Source organism: Curcuma longa, chromosome 19, assembly GCF_044706935.1.
Source record: "Curcuma longa cultivar G26 ecotype Majalengka, Jawa Barat chromosome 19, ITB_CL_G26_1.1, whole genome shotgun sequence".
Lineage (NCBI taxonomy): Eukaryota > Viridiplantae > Streptophyta > Magnoliopsida > Zingiberales > Zingiberaceae > Curcuma > Curcuma longa.
The window spans coordinates 2,840,184-2,861,906 of record NC_133879.1 but is presented as its reverse complement, the minus strand read 5'-3'; the positions used below and the strand labels follow the sequence as shown (position 1 = coordinate 2,861,906).

Below are 21,723 nucleotides of genomic sequence, written 5' to 3'. Positions count from 1 at the left end.
TAAATATTTTTTTTTATTTTTACACATATCTAATGGATTTTGATGTATTCTAATTAATTATAATTCAATACTTTATTTATTTATTTAAAAATTATAAAAATGATAAATTAAAAAAAGTGTTGTTTTAAAAAATTAGACAGATTCAATAAAGGAATAAGCTATTGGATAGCTTACTTGAACTTACCACTAAACTTGTACTTCTTCAGTAAAAGATAGAATTTATCATTTCAACAATTTCACACGATTATCTGTAAGGAAATAAATCGAGAAATTACAATTGACCATGATGGAAGAAGGTATTATCTCGGTTTCATCGAAATTCGATTTTTGTCCACTTCAATAAGTCTATTCTATTGTAATCAACTCAGTTATGCCCCGAATGCATCACTAAACTTATACGATAATATGGGTTTTAGTTTTCCGGCATCAATGTCATTCTATTATTAAAGTAAAAATAAATAAATAAATAGTATATTAATATTTTTTATTGTTTAAAAAATTATGTAAATATGTTATGCAATGTGTTTTTTGAAAAAGGTTGCTATTGGTAAAATTAAAATCACAACCGACTCGACCGGTCGAACCCACTGTAGTATAATACGACTCCGTCTCCTGTGTTTGCCTGGTTGCCGGTAAAACCCAGACTCGCAGCTTCCCTTCTTCAATTCCAAGTATCATCCCCTTTCTGACCCTCCTCCATCCTCCTAATGGCGGCGAAGAAGCCTCAGCGATCACCGCAGGAGATCGAGGACATCCTCCTCCGTAAAATCTTCCAAGTCGCCCTTCAAGAGCCTGCTCAGAATGACCCTAGAATCGTCTTTCTGGAGCTCACGGCAGCCGAGATCCTTAGCGAGGGCAAACTTCTCGTCCTTTCCCGAGATACGATGGAGAGGGTCGTCATCGATCGGCTCTCTGGCGACTTCCCCTCCGCCGAGCCTCCGTTCCGCTATTTGGTAGGCTGCTACCGCCGCGCCTGTGATGAGTTGAAAAAGGTTGCTTCGATGAAGGACGCTTCCGTTAGATCGGAGATTGAGTCCGCCATCAAGCAAGCGCGGAAGATGGTCATCTCTTATTGTAGGATCCAAGCGGGGAACCCGGATATGTTTATGATGTCTGGGCAGTCCGGTTCTTCAGCGACGTCTGATCTGATGTCGATGATCTTCTCGGAGGTCTCAACCCGGATAGATGGGTTTGGAGGTGATAGTTTGGGCAGTGGATTCGATTGCCCTCCAGGTTTTATTGACGAATTCTTCAGGGACGGCGACTATGACAGTTTGGAACCGGTTTTAAAGGATTTATTTGAGAAACTGAAGAAGAGTGTGGACAGAGTCTCAGCATTAGGGAACTTCCAGCAGCCGCTGAGAGCACTACTTCTATTGGTTAAATATCCTAATTGTGCCAAAGCTTTGGTGAATCACTCAAGATGGATACCTAAAGAGACTTATTTGTTGATTGGCGAAGGGAGGGTAATTGAGATAGAAAGTATTTTAGGAGCTTTTCTCCATGTCAGTGCATTGCCTGATTTTAAGGAATTTAAGAGTATACCAGATGTTGGGTTAGTCAAATCTTTGAACTTTTCACATATATGTTTGTAGTAGAAGCACATTGGTGGATTTTCTTCTCCCTTCTTAATTATATCCATGTTAATTATACAGTCTGAATATCATGTGGACATTACCCTAACAACATATAGGGGAAAGGGATTTGTATTTTATGAGATACTAATTCCAATTCTAACATTTTTTTGGATATCTTTACTTGTTTTACTTGCATTTTAGTCCTTTTCTTTAAATTCACTGCATAAAATTTAACTTCCTAGATCATTCCTTCATTGCTATATTGTGTTCTGAATTTGTTGGGGATGGCGCATCTCTGGTACATTGATATATTTGCCTGATATGATTATAGTTGTGGTGTATTGCATGTTCTGAAAATTAGTGCATATTGTACAAAGAAATGATTAAGTCTCTCTTTCCTATTATATTGTTTGGCTATTGTGTTAGTATTTTATTTCTATTTGTTTTTTTATTCAAATGTAACCTGCCTTTATCGTTTTTGAGCTTTTTCACTTTTTAACTCCAGAAGTTGTTTTGATCATTTGTGCTTGCAAGCTTTTCTTAGAAAAATTGTGATTGCTATCTTATGTTCAGTGTTAAGCAAGAAGCATTTTCTGGTATGTTTGCTTAGCAGTTGTCTGAGTGTTTCACTATAATTTTTAACTAACTTTCTTGTTTAATTTTTTAGTTTTATAGATAAATAAACCTTTTCATCTAATGAGATTCTGTTAAATATCACAGACAACAATGTTTCTCGGAAGCAACTAATCGTCGGCCTGCTGATTTGTTGTCATCTTTTACAACAATCAAGACAGTCATGAATAGTTTGTATGATGGCCTTGGAGAGGTGTTCCTCATCTTACTAAAAAATATAGATACACGAGAAAGAGTTTTAGAATATCTTGCAGAAGTGATCAAGAAAAATTCAGCAAGGTCTCGCATGCAGGTAATCTTCCTGAATTAAAATTCAGCTCTTCTCCATGTCTCTCTTCTGTTACTTTTTTTTTTTATCTGTTTATTATTCTTAACTGGTAGTAATTTGTCAATCATGTTACAGGTGGATCCATTGTCATCTGCCAGCTCTGGAATGTTTGTGAACCTTAGTTCAGTAATGATTCACCTTTGTGAACCTTTTCTGGATGGTGCTGTAACAAAGAGAGACAAAATTAATCCTAAATATTTATTTCATAATACTCGTTTAGATTTCACGTGAGTCCAAGAAAATTGATTGTGATAGTTGATTTGTCTATATCTTGCATCTAATTATTGCACTTGGTTGTGCTTAGACAACTGACAGCCCTGTATGCATCATCTGAAGAAGCCTCAGCATGGTTAGAGAATGAAAGTTCCTGGAAGAATAATCATGATATGGATGCTCAAGAAGGCACCAGCACGGGCAATGATAGTGATAATTCCACTCTCAAGCTGAAACCATTGCAGAGTCATACAAGAAAGGAGAAATATTCTTTTATCTGTGAGTGTTTCTTTATGACTGCAAGGGTACTTAACTTGGGACTGATGAAAGCAATTTCAGACTTCAAACACCTTGTTCAGGTTTGTCTTAGAATACTTTCCTTCTTTTCTATCCATGGCACTAGTAATGCTAGTGATTGTTGACGACTTTACCAAATATACCTTAGTTGGATCTATGTGGTTACACTTCCCAGTTGTTTCAGATTTCTACATGTGCAGATGTTTCTATTTAGGCTTGCAATTTGTTTGAATTATCTTTTTTTAAGTGCAAATGTTCAATTGGCAATCACTGGTTTCTTTATACATTGGACAAACATATGAAAAAGGACCGTGCTTGCATTAGAGCTTTTATAATTATTTGCAAGAAATTGAATGTATTTGGTTTCTTGCTATGTCAAGTATTGCAATCTGTTTTGTTGTTGTTTATGCCTATAATTCTGATAATGCATTTTGTTAAGTTTGATATAATGACTACTTATCCAAAAAGTTTAAGCTATTAGGTGAGACCCAATTTATAAATTTATATCCTTGCTCCCTCATGTGGGCTTGGATTTTATTGGCCATCTATAAATATATAATAATGTAAAAATTGACCTTTACTTAAAATACTTTGATTTATTGAGATAATAATTGCCTCAACAAGTCTTAGATGCTTTTATATAAACAGGTTTTAAGAAAAAAGAGATGCTTTAAGATATATAAACAAGGTTTTAAAATACAGGTCAAGATGAATTATGATAATGTTGTTATTTTTTAGCTTGTCCATACAAGATAATGTAAAGAATCATATCATTGTTGATGGAAAATAAAGTTTGAATTTAAATATATAGTTGTCTTATTTTTTTCTTTATCTCCTTCCACTTATTTTTTTTCTTTATCTCCTTTCACCTTTAGTTTGCCACTGACATTATATGTTGTAACATTAGTAGGTACTAGAATAGTGTCCTTCTAGTCAAGACTAAAACATCAAGGGTCTCAAACATCAACAATGCTCAAGAGACACTTAAACCTTACAAGGGTCTCAAACTCTCCATCATAATCACTTAAACCTTGCACACTTGATGCATTTATTAGAAACACAAAATAAATCTAAAAGCCTTTGTGAGCCACATAAGAACAAGTAGTTGAACTTGATCACTTGGTGCATGATTGCACCAAGAGAGAAGATGAGGATAAATTTGTTTTTTTTTTGCTTCGTCAAGAGAGAAGATGGGTTCAACCTCTTCCTCGATCTTTTCTCACCTTCATTAGTTCCTCATATGATTATGCTTGTGCCTTATTCTCTAATGTTTATATTTGCAAGCTTCTTGGCCACTTATCTTTAATGATTGAATTCGTGGGTGAATGCCTAGGATACACTTGAGTAGATTCACTAAATATGATGTTGGATGGCTCTTTAATCTTAAGTGACCTCTTACTATGAACATGATAAACCTTGATAAAAAGTATCCAACAAAATTGTCTTCATCCTTTTTTACTAAAAATATTCATAGATAGTCCTTGGTATTTAGGATGTGTACCTTGCAACAAATGCGCTGACCTAGAGTACTTATAACGCTCTCCTGTATCAAATCTCATAAGGAGGTTTTACTAAAATAGTACATAAAACCCTTTTTATATGTGGTATGAAATGTTTTAATCCAAAAATAACCAGGTAATGAACACTCATTTAGTATAGATCAGGTCATCTCTTAGAGCACATGATTATTCGTTTTCATAACACCATTTTCTTGTAGTAGAAAATTCAAGCAACTATGGATTGTTTTTACAAAAGTTTTGAAATCAAAGGGCTATGGTTTGAAATTTTCTATAATGTTGAGTGAAATAGTCGAAATGTGTTAGGTTGATTAATTACCAAAACTTGATATTACAATATCTCCTATGTCTTTGTGTCAATCATATTAATGAGTATTATTTCATGGCAACACTCGATACCTCTGAGCTAAAACATAGGTGAAGATGAATTAAGATAATCATGTTATTTTTTTTCTAGCTTGTCTCCATATAAGATAATCATGTTCTTTTTGGAAAATAAAGTTTAAACATAATAATGTAATTGTGTTATTTATTTATTACTTTATTTCCTTTCTCATTCCATTTCCAATTTGTCACTGACGTATAAATCGAAACGTTTGGCATGGTATGGTAATAGTATCATTCTAGTCAAGACCGAAACATCAACAATGCATCATTCTAGTCAAGAGCAAAACATGAGTAATTTGAACCTTACAAGGGCCTTAAAGATCACTTAAACCTTGTGTTGGGGATTGAATGACTGAGCTAGAGAGGGAGGGGGGGGGGGGGGGGGGATAGCGATTGGACACTTGCAAGTGTGATTCTAAAAGACTCTCGTTGATGATAGCATGGTCACAAGCAAAGCATAAGCAACGCAAAACATAACATAAACAATCACACTTACCAAAATTACAAACACATTTATAACATGGTTCAACAATCTCGAGGCTCTTATTCCACAACCTATGATCCACGTGGTGGATTACTCGTGAAAAGCCAATATGCTTTCTCCTTTTCGGTCAACTATCAGAGGTGGAGAAATCTCTTACAAACTCATAAGATTTCAAAAAGTACAAGAAGGAAGAGCACAAGAGAAGATAGAATGCTTCTAATAGGATTAACCAACACTATTTTGCTAGCTTTTAATGCCTCCACCGAGTCTCTTTTTATAGCCCTCAATCCTTTGTTGTAAGTATTTTTGTCGCCCAACTGTCGTCTACTCCTTCATCAGTCGATTGGTCCTCGCCATTCGTCTATTATCGCACAATGATATATTTTTTTTCTTTCCATGCAGGCCATTAGTCGACTGCCTAGTTGGCTTATCCATGAACTGATTCTTTTGGTTGGCTCCTTGAACCTAGTCAACTACGTAGTTGACTAATCCATCAATCGATTAGAATTCAACACCAGTCCATTGCTCCAAATTATAAACTCTACTTTACCACAACTAGGAGTTTTAGTTAGCAGTTGACTGTTAGTCAACTCAACCACCAGTTTTGTCGACTGCTCATCTCACATATCGTGAATTTATTTGAGATATTGGGTTTCTTGGTCATCAATCGATTGTTGCCCATTACCAGTCAATTATTGACTTTGACTATGATCAATTTTAAGGTTGAGTTTGCCTATGTTAACTTATACTCTTGTCCCCCTTTGATACTGGTCACTCAACACTCGTCCCCTTAAGTTATTCAATCCCTCATATGTGCATGAGCCCGCCCACAACACCTCTACATGATATCCTTCACCCCTTATGGTCTCCATCTCCACTAGTTGGTGCCCTCTCTACCTCGAGGCTCCTCGTCTTGTAGTGTCTTTGTTTGTCTCATGCAATCTTTTTCAATCTCTACGGAGATCTCGAGCCATTAAGCTGCTAACCTATCCTTGCTGGGTCAATGCTCTAGAGCTCCTCCAGCACCACTTTAGTACTCCTCGTCTAGTGATTCCTTGGTTATCTCATACTATCCTTCTTCGATCTCTTTGCACCTTCGAGCCGCTAGGCGTGCCACCTTTGCTACACCAAGCCAATGAGTTCTCTAAGTTGCATGTGTGTTCTTGTAGTCCCTGCATATTCAAACACACACATCAAATAAGAGGGTCTTATTTAAACCTTTTGTTCAAATATCAAAAATATAAGGTCACATCGGGCTGCTTGGGATATGTTGTACCCACAATTTTTTATTTTTGATGTTCAACAATACGTTTAAGTTAGGAAAATCAGAACAACAATAAAATGCTAATTCATATGCCTTGATTGCAATACCGTGCACTGGGACCTAGATCGTTCTCCTAAACTCTCGTTAGAGCTAGGAATTTTTAAAAAACCACAGTTAGAGGAGGACAAGGTTCCCATAACCTTTACTCACATCCCCCTCTAATTTCAAATTAGGTTCCTCTTAATCCCAACATAGAAGAATCTACAAAATAGGAGAACAAGGTTTCCCACTTAAATCTTTTCTCTTCTCTCCCCCTTTTTTACACATCAAAAAGATGCATCAGCATGTCGTAAATGTTGTTCTCATGTATCTTTAATGACCCTCTACTTTTATTCAAATCCCTCATTGAATTTCATATATAAATACCAAGTCTATAGCCATTTCCCCAAGTTGAAACCTTATTTTTAACATTTTTAGCACATAACAGTTGACTGAAAATCAGTCCTCAGCCAACTGCTCTGAGAGATGATTAAATTGTTTGATCTCTCATACTAGAATATTAGTCGATTGCCTACATTTCTCTAGTCAACTGATGACTAGTAGTGTCATTAAGTGTTGTTTCTCAAATACTCATCCGAACTAATTTCAATAACACACCTAGAAATTTCATAAACCTTTAAAGATTCTCAAATTTTGTAGAGAGGTTTGTTTAACACACATCTACTTGTGACAAATGGGTTTTCACCTAAAATCCTTGTGACAAATGGGTTTTCACCTACAATCCTTACCAATTCCACGTTTGACATAAAATCCAAAACTAGCTAAATTGTCCAAATGAACCTTGACCTAAAGCCCTGGTTTTGGCTTTCATTTAATGGATTGCCAAACCAAAACTGAAATGCATCTATTGCATCAACTAATTTGGCATCCTATACAATTAAATACTAATTTCATCCTTCTTGAACTTCTTTCTTATAGTATCCCTCTTTGTTGCAACTATAGCACACAATGTGCTCCTTTGACTTATGCTGATGGTGGTACTCGAAGGTTAAGCTTCCAAAACATCTTCCTCAATTGATTGGGACTTTGATTCATCTCTTGAAGAGGTGGATGGTTCCCCACTTGATCCATTCCCAAATCTTCTTATTCCCTTCGTAAAGCTCAATTTGGTGTTTCGTCCAATCCTTTCTTGAGATTTTCTTGCCCTCTCTATCTCTAAGTTGTATGTACCCCAAAAACATGGCAAAACTCCTTCCTTGATTGAAAACCAACACTCCACCAAATATTTCAAAACTTAAAATCTTTGTGGTATGATGGGATCTTACACTTCATGCCGCATAATGGAAGTCTTCTTGCCTCTCTAGTCATCTTTACTTTACCCTTTTAGTAGTTAGTCTAAAGAAGATAGGACCCGCACCACTTATTGGGGGATAGGATAACCCCTAAATGGGGGTAAATAACAATTGAACACATGCAATTGTGATTTTAACAAGAAAAACTAAGTAGTGTAAAACACAACATAAATAATCATACTTACCATAATCACTAACACATTTATTTAATGTGGTTCAATATCTCGAAGCTTCTACTCCCACGGTCATGATTTGTTGGTGGATCACTCTCGGAAAGCCAATATTTTTTTTCCCTTCTTGGTCAACTACTGGCTCAAGTTACAAAGCTTCTAATAGGTTTAACCAACACTATTTCACTAGCCTTTAATACCTCCACCATGTCTCTTTTTATAGCCCTCAAATCCTTTGCTAAAAGTGTATTTGTTGTCGAGTAATCGACTGCTCTTTCATTAGATGGTTGGTCCTTATGATCCTACTATCATTGCGTAACAATGGCTTTTTTCAACTTTTCATGTGGTCCATCAATCAATTGGAAATTTATCGCCAGATGATTGATGCCCAATCAATTCAACTATGAATAGAATCATTTTATCTCTTAGCTTCTTGGATCAGTCGATTGTCCAATCGACAATCGACTGATGTATTAGTCTATTCGAATTCAACACCAATCGACTGTCCCAAACCACAAATTCTAGTTTATTATAACTTTAGAATTTTGATTAGCGGTCAACTGTATGTTTTATTAGTCGATTCAACTACCAACTGACTAGATCCCATCACCAATCGATCGGTCATTGCACATACCTTGAATTTATTTGGGGTATTGGGTTCCCGTCACTAGTCAAATGTTGTCCATCACCAGTCGAGTCGATTGCAGACCTTTACTATGTAAAGTCAAGTTTGCTTATGTTTAGTTATAGTCTTGTCCCCTATGGGTACAAGTCATTTAACACTAACAGCTTACAAGGAGGCTTACTATTGCAACTTGACTTCGCCCTTGGCCATCTCCTATGAGGTCACTTGGTTTCTTGGATGCGCACGAGCCCATGGCTCCTCCACATACCATTCTTCACTCATTCACCTATGGAGTTCGCCTCCATCGATTATCATCCTTTTTGCCTTGATGCTCCTCGCCTTGTAGTCCCTCGGGACCCTTAGTCTACCTTATGCAATTTTCTATGATCTCTACGGACCTCGAGCTATCGAATGCCAATTTGGTCACATTAGGTCAATACTTCAAAGCTACTCCAACACCAACTTGGTCACATTAGGTCAATGCTTCAAAGCTACTCCAACTCCAACTCAATGCTTCTCGTTCTATGGTCCCTAATATGTCTCATACCATCCTTCTCGATCTCTTTAGACCTCCAAGCCATTGAGTGTGCCACTTTCGCAATGCCAAACTAATGAGCTCTCCAAGCTCCATGTAAGTTCTCGTAGTCTCTACACACTCAAACACATATATTAAATCATAGAGCAATGCCTAACTTAAGCTCCTTGCCTAAACATCAAAATCCAAGTTCACATGGGATCACTTGGGACACAATTGCACCAACACCTTGCATGGTTGATGCATTTATCATAAACACTAAATAAATCCAACGTAAACCCTTTTTAGCCACATCAATTCAACTTGATCACTTGTGGCATAATTGCACCAACAGAGAAGATGAGGATAAATTTGCATTTTTTACTTCATCTTCTCTCCTCCCACGAAGATGAGTAAACATCGTTCCTTCTCCCTTCCTCTCTATCCACTCCTCTGCTCTCCTCTGAATGGGGGTAAACAATGGCTTAGTTTAAAAAGTTAACTACATTGATGACTGCACTTTTTACCTCTCCTTTTAAGGTTCCAACCACTAAGGGAACTATGTAATTAATAGTGGCAGATTCTAACTATTTCATGAATTATTCACCTAATATTGAGTTGCATTTAGTAAAACGCATTGAAGGAAACATGCATTTTTAGTATTCATGCAAATTGAATTAATTTAGATTACAAAGGTTTAAATACAACACGTGTCAAAGTAGATACATGTACCAACCTAAGTTGAATGCAATATTAGCAACTGCATGGCTTTTTATAGACCTCTATTCTTCTGTTTAGTTGGAACTATTAATGAATCCCAAATATGTTATATGATGGAAAAAATTGGAGTCCAAACTATTTTGGATTTCCATCTGAAATGACAAAGCAAGCTGATTTGTAATTATCCACCATGTATCTTGATCACATATGTCAAAAGCAATCAGGAATAAAAATTAATTTTTTTTACTGTTTAACATCTGTTGAGAGTCACTCTACATAGTTTTATCCTAATGTTCAAGTATATCATAGTTATTTAAGGCGCAGGACGTCCAAAAGCACATAGGTGCTATGGGACCTGAAGCGCATGACACAAGGTCAGGCGCACGCCTTACCGAAGTAAAACGTTTTGGGTATAATTTTTTACAATTTAAACATATATAAGAAATTTTTATCAAAATATTTTACTAACAAAATTATAGTCCATAAAATATTAAACAATAATGTAAATATAAAATTCATTAGCAAATAAATACATTATGCACATAATTCAAATTTAATTTTTTAAAAATATCTAAATCATCAAAATCTTTACCATCTTCCTGAATCACATCATCATCATCATCATATATTTCAGATTTGTATAGTTGAATTTTCATCGATTTTCTCAAGATCGATTTCTTCCTTTTCTTCAACAAGGTGCATGCTTATGGCGCACATGTGCAGGCAGACAAGTGCCTTTAATAACTATGAAGTATATTAAGCATATTTATCCATAATACAACTCTGAATCAGCTTAGATAGTTGAACATCTACAAAATGATGTTGGGTAACCTTTCTTTCTGTAGGATCTTTTGATTGCTAGTATGTGGTTTAACAGCCCTGTTGATAGTAATTATTCTACATGATTATAGTCAGTGCATAATATTTCAAACTCACAGTTCTCTCTCTCGGACCAGTAAATCAACCCAAAACTATGCATTTACATACTGTCACTATGCTAGTGTAGCATACCTGCACTTTTAAATCATGTTCTCTCCAAAATTAGGCTGTTTATGCACCGATGGACCTGTAAATACAATCCATGCTGTGTGGTACTGAGCAGATTTTTTAAATCTCTGGTTTACACCAATATATGCAAGTACATGTAAGCATTTGTATTACTTTTGTTCTCTCTTTATAAAGGTGTTAGGTAATCTTTTGTAAATTTTCTGATAGACATTGGGAAGGTATGAAGAAGAATTATCGACCTTCAAAGCCATGAGGGAACAAGGAGCTTCTCCGCAACTTGAGGCTGATATAAAGCGTCTGGAGAAAGCAATCGACATATTGTCACAGGACAAGCTATGCTATGAAGCTCAACTATTACGAGTATGTTTGACCCATCAATTCTTTAGGTTGAACCATGGTGTTTTTATCTCACAAGATAGCTGTTAGTTTCTTTAAAATTCCTTCTGTTTGTAGACAAATGTTTACCTTGTTTTCTTCATGCATTTTTTTGTTTGTTTGTCCTTTTTTTCCATTTTCTGATTTCATTAATAGGCTCAGTTGTTTGGTTGGAAGACTGGCAGCATTCATCTAATGTTAGTTTAGTCAAATTTCTAAAATAACAAAGAGAATCTAAAGGGAAGAATTGGGAATGGCACTGAGAAACTTAGACTCATACATAAAATGTACCCTTTGATAGTTGACAATTCTAACAAAAAAATTGATTTGGACCTTATAGTTTGTTTTTGGTGTTCATTCTTTTGATTCAATAGTACCATAGCAATAGCTCACAGCAGTTAGTGTTATCATCCAAAGAAGACAATTTATCAAAATTAATATTATTGTCATTTAACTTTTGAGTAAAAAACAAAGAGGAAGAGGAAGAAGAAGGAAGAAAGGGAATGTGCTGTCATTGCTGCTGTTGCAAGTTTGACATGTATAATTGTTATATATTATAACAGGCATGCTTTTAACATGGTGATTAGAAACTGTTCTTGGGGTTGTTTAATCAAATATGAGTAACAAGGGAGTTCAAGAATTTCACAGATAATATTCAGCAGTAATGCACTTTTGTAGAACCAGGGCATTACATTTTCTAGACTTGCAACTAAATCTTATTCTAATGAGAATGAAATATTTCTATATATGATACCAACTTAATTGGAGTCACATGCATAGTAATATTGTTCTGATAGGAGATCTTAAATAATCTTATAAGTTTCTGATGGACTAGAGTAGGGATGAAGAACCTGGTTTCTGTCGAAGTGCTTTGAAAATAACTGCATTGCTAACTGGTTTTCATCTTCAGATGTGTATGTAGTTTACATGTTTTAGGCTCTGTTTACTCTGGAGAGAAATTGGAGAGAAAAGAGGCAAAGGAGAAAAAGGAAAGGGGACGGAGAGGTGTAATAAAGCTTAATTATTTGGGTAGTGGAAGAGGAAATGGGAAGGGTAGAAATGACAAGATTACCTTTGTCTTCCTCGTCCACGTTGCCTTGCTCGTGGTCACACCACCCTTTCATTAAGCTCCTCTATTGGATTCATTTGGGATGGTGATTACTCTACCTTCTTCGACGAGCTCCAACTCAAACACAGGTTGCTAGGAGCAAGTGTTCTTGTCAAGTATCCATGTGGTAGTTGCCGGTGATCATGACCTCGGTGATGCAATTCTCACCACCACCATTTCTCCCTCGTCACCCCTTCAAGTCCAACAAGGGAGTCTCCCTTGCTCTTCTCCTGTACCTTAGACCTCTTGCCGGCAGAGGTGGAGGACGAGTTTAGATATGTGACTGATGTTTGATGCTAGCACCAAATGGCAACCCAAGGAGGTGATCGAGTTCGATGCTCGATGCGGTACACTGGAGTGGGATGCAAGGCCACAAACGAAGTGGAGTGTGGTAAATAAATATTTTCATAGTTTTTTCCTTTTTGATCCCTTGCTCCTGCCTTATTTTAGGTAGAACTAAAAAGCTCCTGAAATGAAACCACAGAAAGGCTTTGATCGCCTTTTCTGTCTTACCCTATTTGACATAAACAACAGAAGAAGGGACAGACTATGGTGCAAGTGCCTCTTTGTGGATTCCATTAATGGGTGTAAACACCTTTAAGCTCTGTTAAACACGGGTAGAGAAGGGAGGATTATAAAGGTTTGCTTGTACAATTTTGCAATGGGGAGGATGAGAAAACTCTTTGTGAAACAATTTTAGCTTAGAGCTGCATCAGCTCAATACTAGGCCAATATTTCTGTGGTAGGGAGGGAAAAGTTGATTGGCACTTCCCTTTAGTGTTCGGATGGGGCAAGGTTGAAGAAGCATCAGGTAGGTGTGAACTTTGACAACAACCAGCATGCACAAGCATCGACAGGCATGAGTGTCAGGCGGGGCAGGGGACAGGTGAGGGTGTTGAGCTGCTGGCGTCAAGAGCAGCCATTGTGTGTGCGCAGTTGCATGCAATACTGTCTAAACGGTGTGCGCAGTGTTGGACAGGGTTTGTGGCAAAGTTGGTTCTGCAGGGTCAGTGTCCTGTGAGGGTAAATTTTCATTGCCTTCTGCATCAATGAAGAAGATTTAACTAGGTCAGATTTTTTCTCCTCTCCTCTCCCTATTGTGCGGATAAACATAGCCTTAACTTTAACATTATTCTTTTATCTGACAATCCATTGGTAAGTTTACAAACTTGAAGAAGAATCTATAATATTTTTCATCCTTCACATGGGTTTTTGCAAACAGACCACTTTTTATTAAAATATTAGATATTCATTTTCATTATTGAATCTTGATTTAATTAAATATGGTTCTCTTTATTGATTTTTTTTATTTATTTGAGATAATCTTGTTTCTTCATATTTGGTTGGAGTACTTCCTGAACTTATTAATATTGCTCAAAATTAGCAATAGTTGATGCTGATTACGCTGTAATTTTATGGTTTTGCTTTAGATGTTTCCTTTATTTTTGTTGACAATGAATTAAATATAGCAGAAGCATCTTTTTCTTGTTCCATGGTAATCACTTCACCTGCCCAAGGTGAGGCAATCTTAATGGAAATTTCTTGTCTTTGTGCTCAAGGATGGTGCACTGCTACAACGGGCATTGACATTCTGCAGATTGGTTATTATTTGGTTGGTTGATCTTGTCGGTGGGTTTAAGATGCCTCTGCCATCATCCTGTCCCATGGAATTTGCATGTGTTCCTGAACATTTTGTTGATGATGCCATGGACTTACTTATTTTGACTTCTAGAATCCCAAAGGCTTTGGAAGGATTTGTCTTGGTGAGTTTCTTCAACAGTTTTCAATTTTCAATAACTGATACGTTGTACTTCTAACTTGCATATTAAGAACCTAAAACAATTGATGCTCATATCATTGCCAGGATGATTTCTTGAATTTCATAATTATGTTCATGGCAAGTCCTTCTTATGTTAAGAACCCTTATTTGAGAGCTAAAATGGTTGAAGTACTGAATTGTTGGATACCACAAAGAAGGTTGGAAATTTACTCCTGTCAGTTTAATTTCTTTCTAGAATTTTACTCAATACATTTACATTTTTTAATTCTTACAGTGGGTTTTCTGCTACTGCTGCTCTATTTGAAGGACACCAGTTGTCTCTTGATTATCTAGTTAGAAATCTTCTTAAACTTTATGTGGATATTGAATTCACTGGTTCACACACGCAGGTATCATTTTGTTTTCTTTATTTATATTCATATTGCAGGAGTTGTTTCATGGTTTTATTATTTTGAATGATTTGCTCTAATTCACCTTTCCTCACTTCAACATGTGTAAGATTTTTCATTTTTGCTTTATGCAAAACATGACCATTTTAGATTCATTTAAAAAATTATCTCTTGTTTTACTTTACTTAGTCTTCCGCTATCGCAATACTTTGATTTAGATAATCGAATGTACGAGTTTTTGAAAATCGAGAAAAACGTTTAAGCGCTATTCATCCCCCTTCTAACGTTTAATTCGATCCTACACATATTATGAGCACAATTAACAATTTATATGAGCTATAAGCATATGTCTGAGTCTATAGCTCACAATTATCTTAATCAACCACTTAACATGTTTTCCTTTGGATCTACATATTATGTGCATGATTGTACAAAATTTGTTCCTTAGTTGTGAGTTATTCTTAAATATATATGTGTATTAAAAGTAACTTTTCTTTGGTTCAATTACTTTTAGTATAAATATGCATCTATCGATATTAAATGCACTAAATGTAGTTAATAATTTTCACTTTGGTGATAGTATTAGTTCAATTTAGTAACATGCATATAAATAGACTCAAGAAAATCTAAAAATTTGAATGAAATAAAAGTAGTCAACTGATACCTGATAACAATTGACTAACGGGAGTTAGTCAAGTGCTACAATCACCTAGATAGCCTTTTGTTCACGACCTATGTGTGAATAGTTGACTAGTCCTTAATGGCAGTTGACTGCCAAGATAGTCAAGTGCACCTGTTAAATTAAAAATATTCTATGCTCGATCTATACAATAGCAGTTGACTGATCCCAAATGACAGTTGACTAATGCAAATCAATTGAGTGCCTCAGTTGATGAGAAAACTTACTATTCTTAACTCATGAACAATAGTCATCTGGACCATAACAACAATCGACTATTTAAGAAGTTGAGTGCCCCAATCAACTAAAAACCTTACTGTTCGTGATTACAAGCACAATAGTCGACCGGTCCCATATGGTAGTCAATTGATTGAGATTAGTCGAATGCTTTAGTTAAGTTTTTAACCTACTATTCATAATTTTCAAAATATCAGTTGACTAACCTAATTTATTAGTTGATTGACCATTAGTTATCACATTTTTTAAAGATCAAACGTAACAGTTTTTCCAAAAAAGCATATGAAATTCTCGGCTTTCTATACCCAAATCATGATGAAATTACATCATTTTAATGCGTTAGAACAAAATCTAACACAAAACATGTGCAAATTCACCCAAACGTTGAAAATCTAGAACTTTATCACTATAAAATTGATGAAACAAACTGTGACTCTGATACCACTTGATAGATTATTTTCTTATCAAGAATTCTAATCCTCATGAATTTGACCAAGAAAATATGTACATGATCTAGTAACATTGAAATTACAATAAAAATTAAATTAGATAAATTAAAGACAATAAACCTAAATGCAGCGGAATTGTCATCGTTTATCATCCTCGAAATCTTGTGATCCTACAAAGAACCAAAAGGCATAGAACTTATGTAGGGATTTGGATGACAGCACCGTACTCTCCTCACCAATAGGTAGCAGGGAGATCTTGAATTATTACCCAATCCCATGGGAATCATGCCCTAGATATAGTAATGGACTCGATTATGTTATCAATTCATCATTAATAACAGAACGGATTAACGAATTCTACACATGTAAACTCACATCCAATAATATATACACACCCACAAGTATAATTAATTAGATATCTTAATAGGTTTAATTATATTAATCCGTGTGTTATAAAATAACGTGTCACCCATCAAATCCCGAGATAAAATCCAACATATATTAATAAAATTGTAAGATATTTCCATTGTTAGGTGCAATGTCAGTTAGAAGAAGAACCGGAGATTATGTATTTCCTCTAATTTTTTGTCATTTTCCTCTCTCTTATTCCATATCCTCTCTTTTCCTTTGCAGAGCGTAAAGACAGCATGAAAAATGTGCTCCCATCAAGTCACCAAAGCGATTCTCAAAATCTTGTGATGCTTCAGCCCATGGGGAAAGACTTGACGAGGAGAGGCTGCCACATTCTCCTATATATTTTATTTGCTCGACATGAACTGATCGTTGTAGGCGAGTAGAATGTCTTATGATTGAATGGGTTTGAGTTTTGTTGGCACCACAGCTGTGAGTGAACTGCTTATTTGTTATTCGCGTTTGGATGTTTAACACTGTATCCATGCTTAAATTTATTGTCTGCAATTAATCTTGTTATTAAAGTGAAACCCCTAACCTATAAATAGGCAATATACTGTTAGGGAGATCACCATCTTCCACCAAACTGATCTCTTCATCACTCACCTGCATTATTGCCCTGCCTTTTTTGGCCCACTCAAGCACTCAAAGTGGTAGTGCACATCCAAGAACTAATATAATACAGAAATCAAGTGGGGGCATGAAAATCCCCACTAAACAGTCAGCATGCATTCAACCTTTTTATAATGTAGAAAAAGTATATTTAACTTTCTAGAGATCTCACAACAGCATTGTATCGCTATCTAACTGTGATTCTGTGACTGTTCTTTATGAGGACAAAATGAATTTATTTCCAGGCACACACACACCATTAAAGATGGCACCAAGTCCATCAGGCTTCCTATTTGCCAATCACTTTCTTTCAATTCCTTGTTGGATAGCAAATAGATACAATTAAGCTTGATCACATAAGCACAAGCTTCCTCAATGCACAAGTAACATCCATTGATATAGAAAGTGACCAGCTACCAGACACCCAATCTTCTTGGAAAAATTTTCAAATCTTACCTCTAGATTTTATTTTATTATAGCAGGGAGGACCTCATATTTTTATTTTATTTTCATAAAAAGCACCCACCAAATTGTGAAGTCCCACTTAGAACCACTCACCTGTTCAATCGAAAAAATTCGATCAGTCCTCTTACCTCTAATTAAACCCACTTAGAACCACTCACAATTCACTTCCTGTTGCTTGTTACGCTTCTCTATCATTTTAATCACCGTCCCATCTCAAGCAGTCGAGAGAGACACCTTGGCATTATAAAAGTTTCATCAAAGGTTAGTGTGAATGCTTTCTTTCAATTTTGATCAATTTAAGTCTATATAATAGTTTTAGCCAAAACTACTAAATGGACCTAAACTACAAATTTTCACAAATGAACTACATGTTATGTCCCTTGGACCGTCGTTCTATATCTTCTTTAGTAATTTTAGCTAGTTTAAGGCCATAAGTAGATCAATCCAAAATTACAACATGGCTTAAATGGCAGAAATTGCATAAATGAACACATGCTGTGTTCCCTAGACCATGTTGAGTCATTCTATCTCTCTTTGTCAATTTTGATCAATTTAGGTCTATTTTACAGTTTGGCTAGATCTATTATATGAAACTAAAGTGCATAAATTTCATAAATGAAACTTCTTTATTGTGTTTCTTAGATCTTGTAGAGTCATTCTATGCTTTTATTCTATAATTTTGATTAGCTTAGATTAGTTTAGATATATATAACAATTTTGTTCAGAATTGTTACATAGACTTATGCTTGCCAAATTTCACAAATATGCATGCCATCGTTCTCCTAGTCCTTGGACTTATGCTTGCCGAATTTCACAAATATGCACGCCATCGTTCTCCTTGGAACCTATTAAGTCATTAAATGCCTTTGTTTTTTTTATTTTTATTTTGATCAACTTAGTTTCATATGGCAATTTTCGTTGAAAAAATATTATATAGGTCTAAACTTATGTTCCTTAGAGTCGCTAGGGTCATCCTATGCTCTTGGTTCTGTTATTTGAGTTTTATTATAAGGCCATGTAGCAAGTTTACTACATCGATCCTAACTATCCAAATTTAATAAATGACTCATTGGTTGAGTTTGCTTGAGCTTATATAGAACTAAACTTATCCAATTTTAAAGATGCCCCTCGATTGTGTTCCTTAGAGTCGTTAGGGTCGTCCTGTGCCCTTAGTTTTGCTATTTGAGTCTTATTATAAGGCCATGTAGCAATTTTACTATATGGATCTAAACTATCCAAATTTAGAAAATGACCCCTTGGTTGAGTTCGTTTGAGCCTCTAGATTCGGTTTATGCTCTTAGTTCTCTTGTTTAATTTATAAGCGGTGATGTAATTGCTTTGGCAAAAATTGCTATATGGGCCTTGTAAGAATAAAAAAACAAAATTAAGACCATAACTTTTGATTCAGGTTGAACCATGAAACACACAATATATCAAATCAAAGTTCGTTCAGAGATCTACAACTGGTTACAGGGTGGAACCCGTAATGAACTGGTTTTAGACTCAAAAAACATCGTTTAAATCCTTTTCGGAGGTTCCAAACAATGTCTTAAAAGTTTTTTTTCCATTATTGTAATAGTTACGAAATTATAGCTCTACAACTGTATAGCAGCTATAAAACCGTAGCTGCTACAACTGTATGATAACTCAGTTGTAGCAGCTATGAAATTGTAGCTGTTATAATACGTCTGATTTAGACAAGAGATAGGATAATAATGAGAGCAGTATTGGAGTGTCGTTGTGTTATATTAGAGAGGTGGGGCATCCTTTTGATAAAAAACCAATATAGGATGTCATTTTGACAATTCGATAAAATTGAAGCTCCCTTTTGACTGTTGCCCTTTTATAATTGGGTGGGGCATCTTATATGAAAAAACAATAAAGTATGAGATATTTAGTCAGACAAATCACAATTTAGAGGCACTATTTAAGAATTTTGCTGTTTCTTAGATTAAACCAAGTTGACATATATCATTTCCAAAGTCACTGTCATCATGTTTGCTCTCAAGGGAAGAACAGTTCTCCCATTGGTCACACACGCTGAGATATGTCATTGCTGATTCAATTTGCAGCAAGTGTATCTCCACATCAGCTCGCACACTCACGTGATTTAAGAGTTCAAATTGTAGTACATCTAATCCTACTTGCCCTGTTTGAACACGACATTTCCGCTTTGTTGAGCTAAGTAAACAACTCTTTCCAAGATAAGCACGTTTCTGGGTTGCGTCCAACATTTTGTCTTTTTTGGGACAAAAAAAAAAAAAGAAACAGAACAAATTTTGCTGTGATCAATGAGTTATATGAGAGCCTTGGAGAAAGAAAGCATTTAATTGCACACAAATCTGTCTGAATTGCAGAAAAACTAGATCAAGCAAGCATAAGGCAGTATTCAACAAGTCAAGATTTCTTTCCTCCTTTTTGTATAGATTGAAACTAAGAAATCATGGCTGACAAGGAGCGTATAGTTGCAAAACCTGAAACTTTCACAAACAGCAAGTTCAGTAGGTGCTGCCGTTGAAGCTTTGAATCATGGTGACTCCGAGCTCCAATTTGCAACCACGAGAGTGAGTATTAGCACACGAGCGGCACAGGTCAGGCCTTTAAAATACAATCTGATGGAGCCTTATTTTGGAATCAAATAGATAGGCTCGTCTTGGCTTCTTCCACTACCAGCACTGGTCCGTCTCCCACGTGCGGCGGCTGTAGCCGGGGAACGAAGTGCTCCGCGCGTACGCTTGACGGGGACTGCGTACGAGCATCGCCGCCGAGTTGGTGAGTCGGCGATCGTAGTCAGCGCGTCTTTCGCTGTCGGAGAGCGTGGCGTAGGCCGTCTGGACCCGCATGAACTCATCCGAGGAAGCGCCCCGGCGGCCGGTGGCCACCACATCCGGATGGCACTTAAGGGCGAGCCTCCGATACGCAGCCTTGATCTCCGCGGTGCTGGCGGTGGGGGGCACCCCTAGCGCGTCGTAGAGAGAGGAGGAGGAGGAGGAAGGGGATGCGATGGTGGCCGTGCCGGCGTGGGCGCGATCGGAGGCGGCAGAGTAAGCGGCGCATACATCGAGGGAGCGGGTCGAGAAGGGGGAGGGTGCATGGGCGGAGGAGCGGGGAGTAGGCGCGAGGCGGAGGCCAAGGAATTGGGAGGAGGCCAGCGACATGGCAGAGGTTTGCGTTCAAAAGTAGCGCGATGGTTAGCCCGATTTATAGAGAGCCGAAAAAATTAAAAAGGACATTGGGTTAGACCCAAGTCAAACATTTTTCTGATATCATCATTAATAAATTAATCCATCTGCCATCTATTTAATAATTATCTATATATAATATAATGCATCTAGAAGCAGGAGGGGACAGCGGATGGCCCAATTGTGGTGTAAATTAAGGATCAAGTTGGAGGGCTCCAATTTGGTGACAAGAACCATCAAAGGTTATACTTATCTGAAGATGGAGCTATCTAATTTGATTGGTGGTTTTAACAAGAAGGAAGGTCCAACTAGATCTCTAGAACATATATAAGTTAGAGATTAAGATTGTGACCCGGTCCCATTCTGATTTGGGAATTTGTAATTGTGAAGGAGGAGGTGGTAGAGGGGTAGATGCTTTGTTTGAAATAGATTCATCTCGTATTTTTTAAAAATACTTTAACATTGCTATTTCACTTAATTTATCATTAATTCATTAATATATTTAAAAAACATAATTAACTAATTGAATGACTATCTTTTTTTCAACAATTCAGAAATAAATAGCAAACAAAATTAATAGAACCGACTTGAGAGTTAATGATCCCTTACACACGTTGGTAGAGGTACTAAGTGTTTATATTATAAAAACATACTTTTTAATCATATAACTATCCAACTTTAATTCTTACCATGATTCCTTCCATATTCATGTGGTTATTATTTTGGTAAAGCTACTAAGTTCAGTATCTACATTATAAAAGATAATATTCTAATCATATAACTATCCAACTTTAATACTAATACTAATACTAAAGACAATTCCTTACATATGCATATAGTTATTATAAGATGTTCATGTATTATTGATATCCTAACATGATCAATTATATGATGAGTCACTATCTTTGTAATAAATGATGTAATTCAATTGATCAAATTTTCGAATG

At 36.2% G+C, this 21,723-nt stretch overlaps 2 protein-coding genes across 2 annotated transcripts; one reads left to right on the top strand and one right to left on the bottom strand.

The window, feature by feature from the left end:
- Positions 1 to 664: 664 nt before the first annotated feature.
- LOC141812742 (putative ubiquitin conjugation factor E4) lies at positions 665 to 16,757 on the top strand. Its single transcript, XM_074700741.1, has 9 exons — positions 665 to 1,555; positions 2,298 to 2,502; positions 2,614 to 2,765; positions 2,843 to 3,110; positions 11,297 to 11,449; positions 14,132 to 14,335; positions 14,437 to 14,549; positions 14,627 to 14,741; positions 16,740 to 16,757. Exons 1-9 carry the CDS (start codon positions 708 to 710, stop codon positions 16,755 to 16,757), a joined length of 2,076 nt encoding a protein of 691 aa, XP_074556842.1. The 5' UTR covers positions 665 to 707.
- Positions 16,758 to 19,919: 3,162 nt separating this feature from the next.
- On the bottom strand, positions 19,920 to 20,752 carry LOC141812680 (chaperone protein dnaJ 11, chloroplastic-like). The gene has a single exon (XM_074700693.1). The coding sequence runs from the start codon at positions 20,750 to 20,752 to the stop codon at positions 20,261 to 20,263; it is 492 nt and encodes a 163-aa protein (XP_074556794.1). The 3' UTR covers positions 19,920 to 20,260.
- Positions 20,753 to 21,723: the final 971 nt, after the last annotated feature.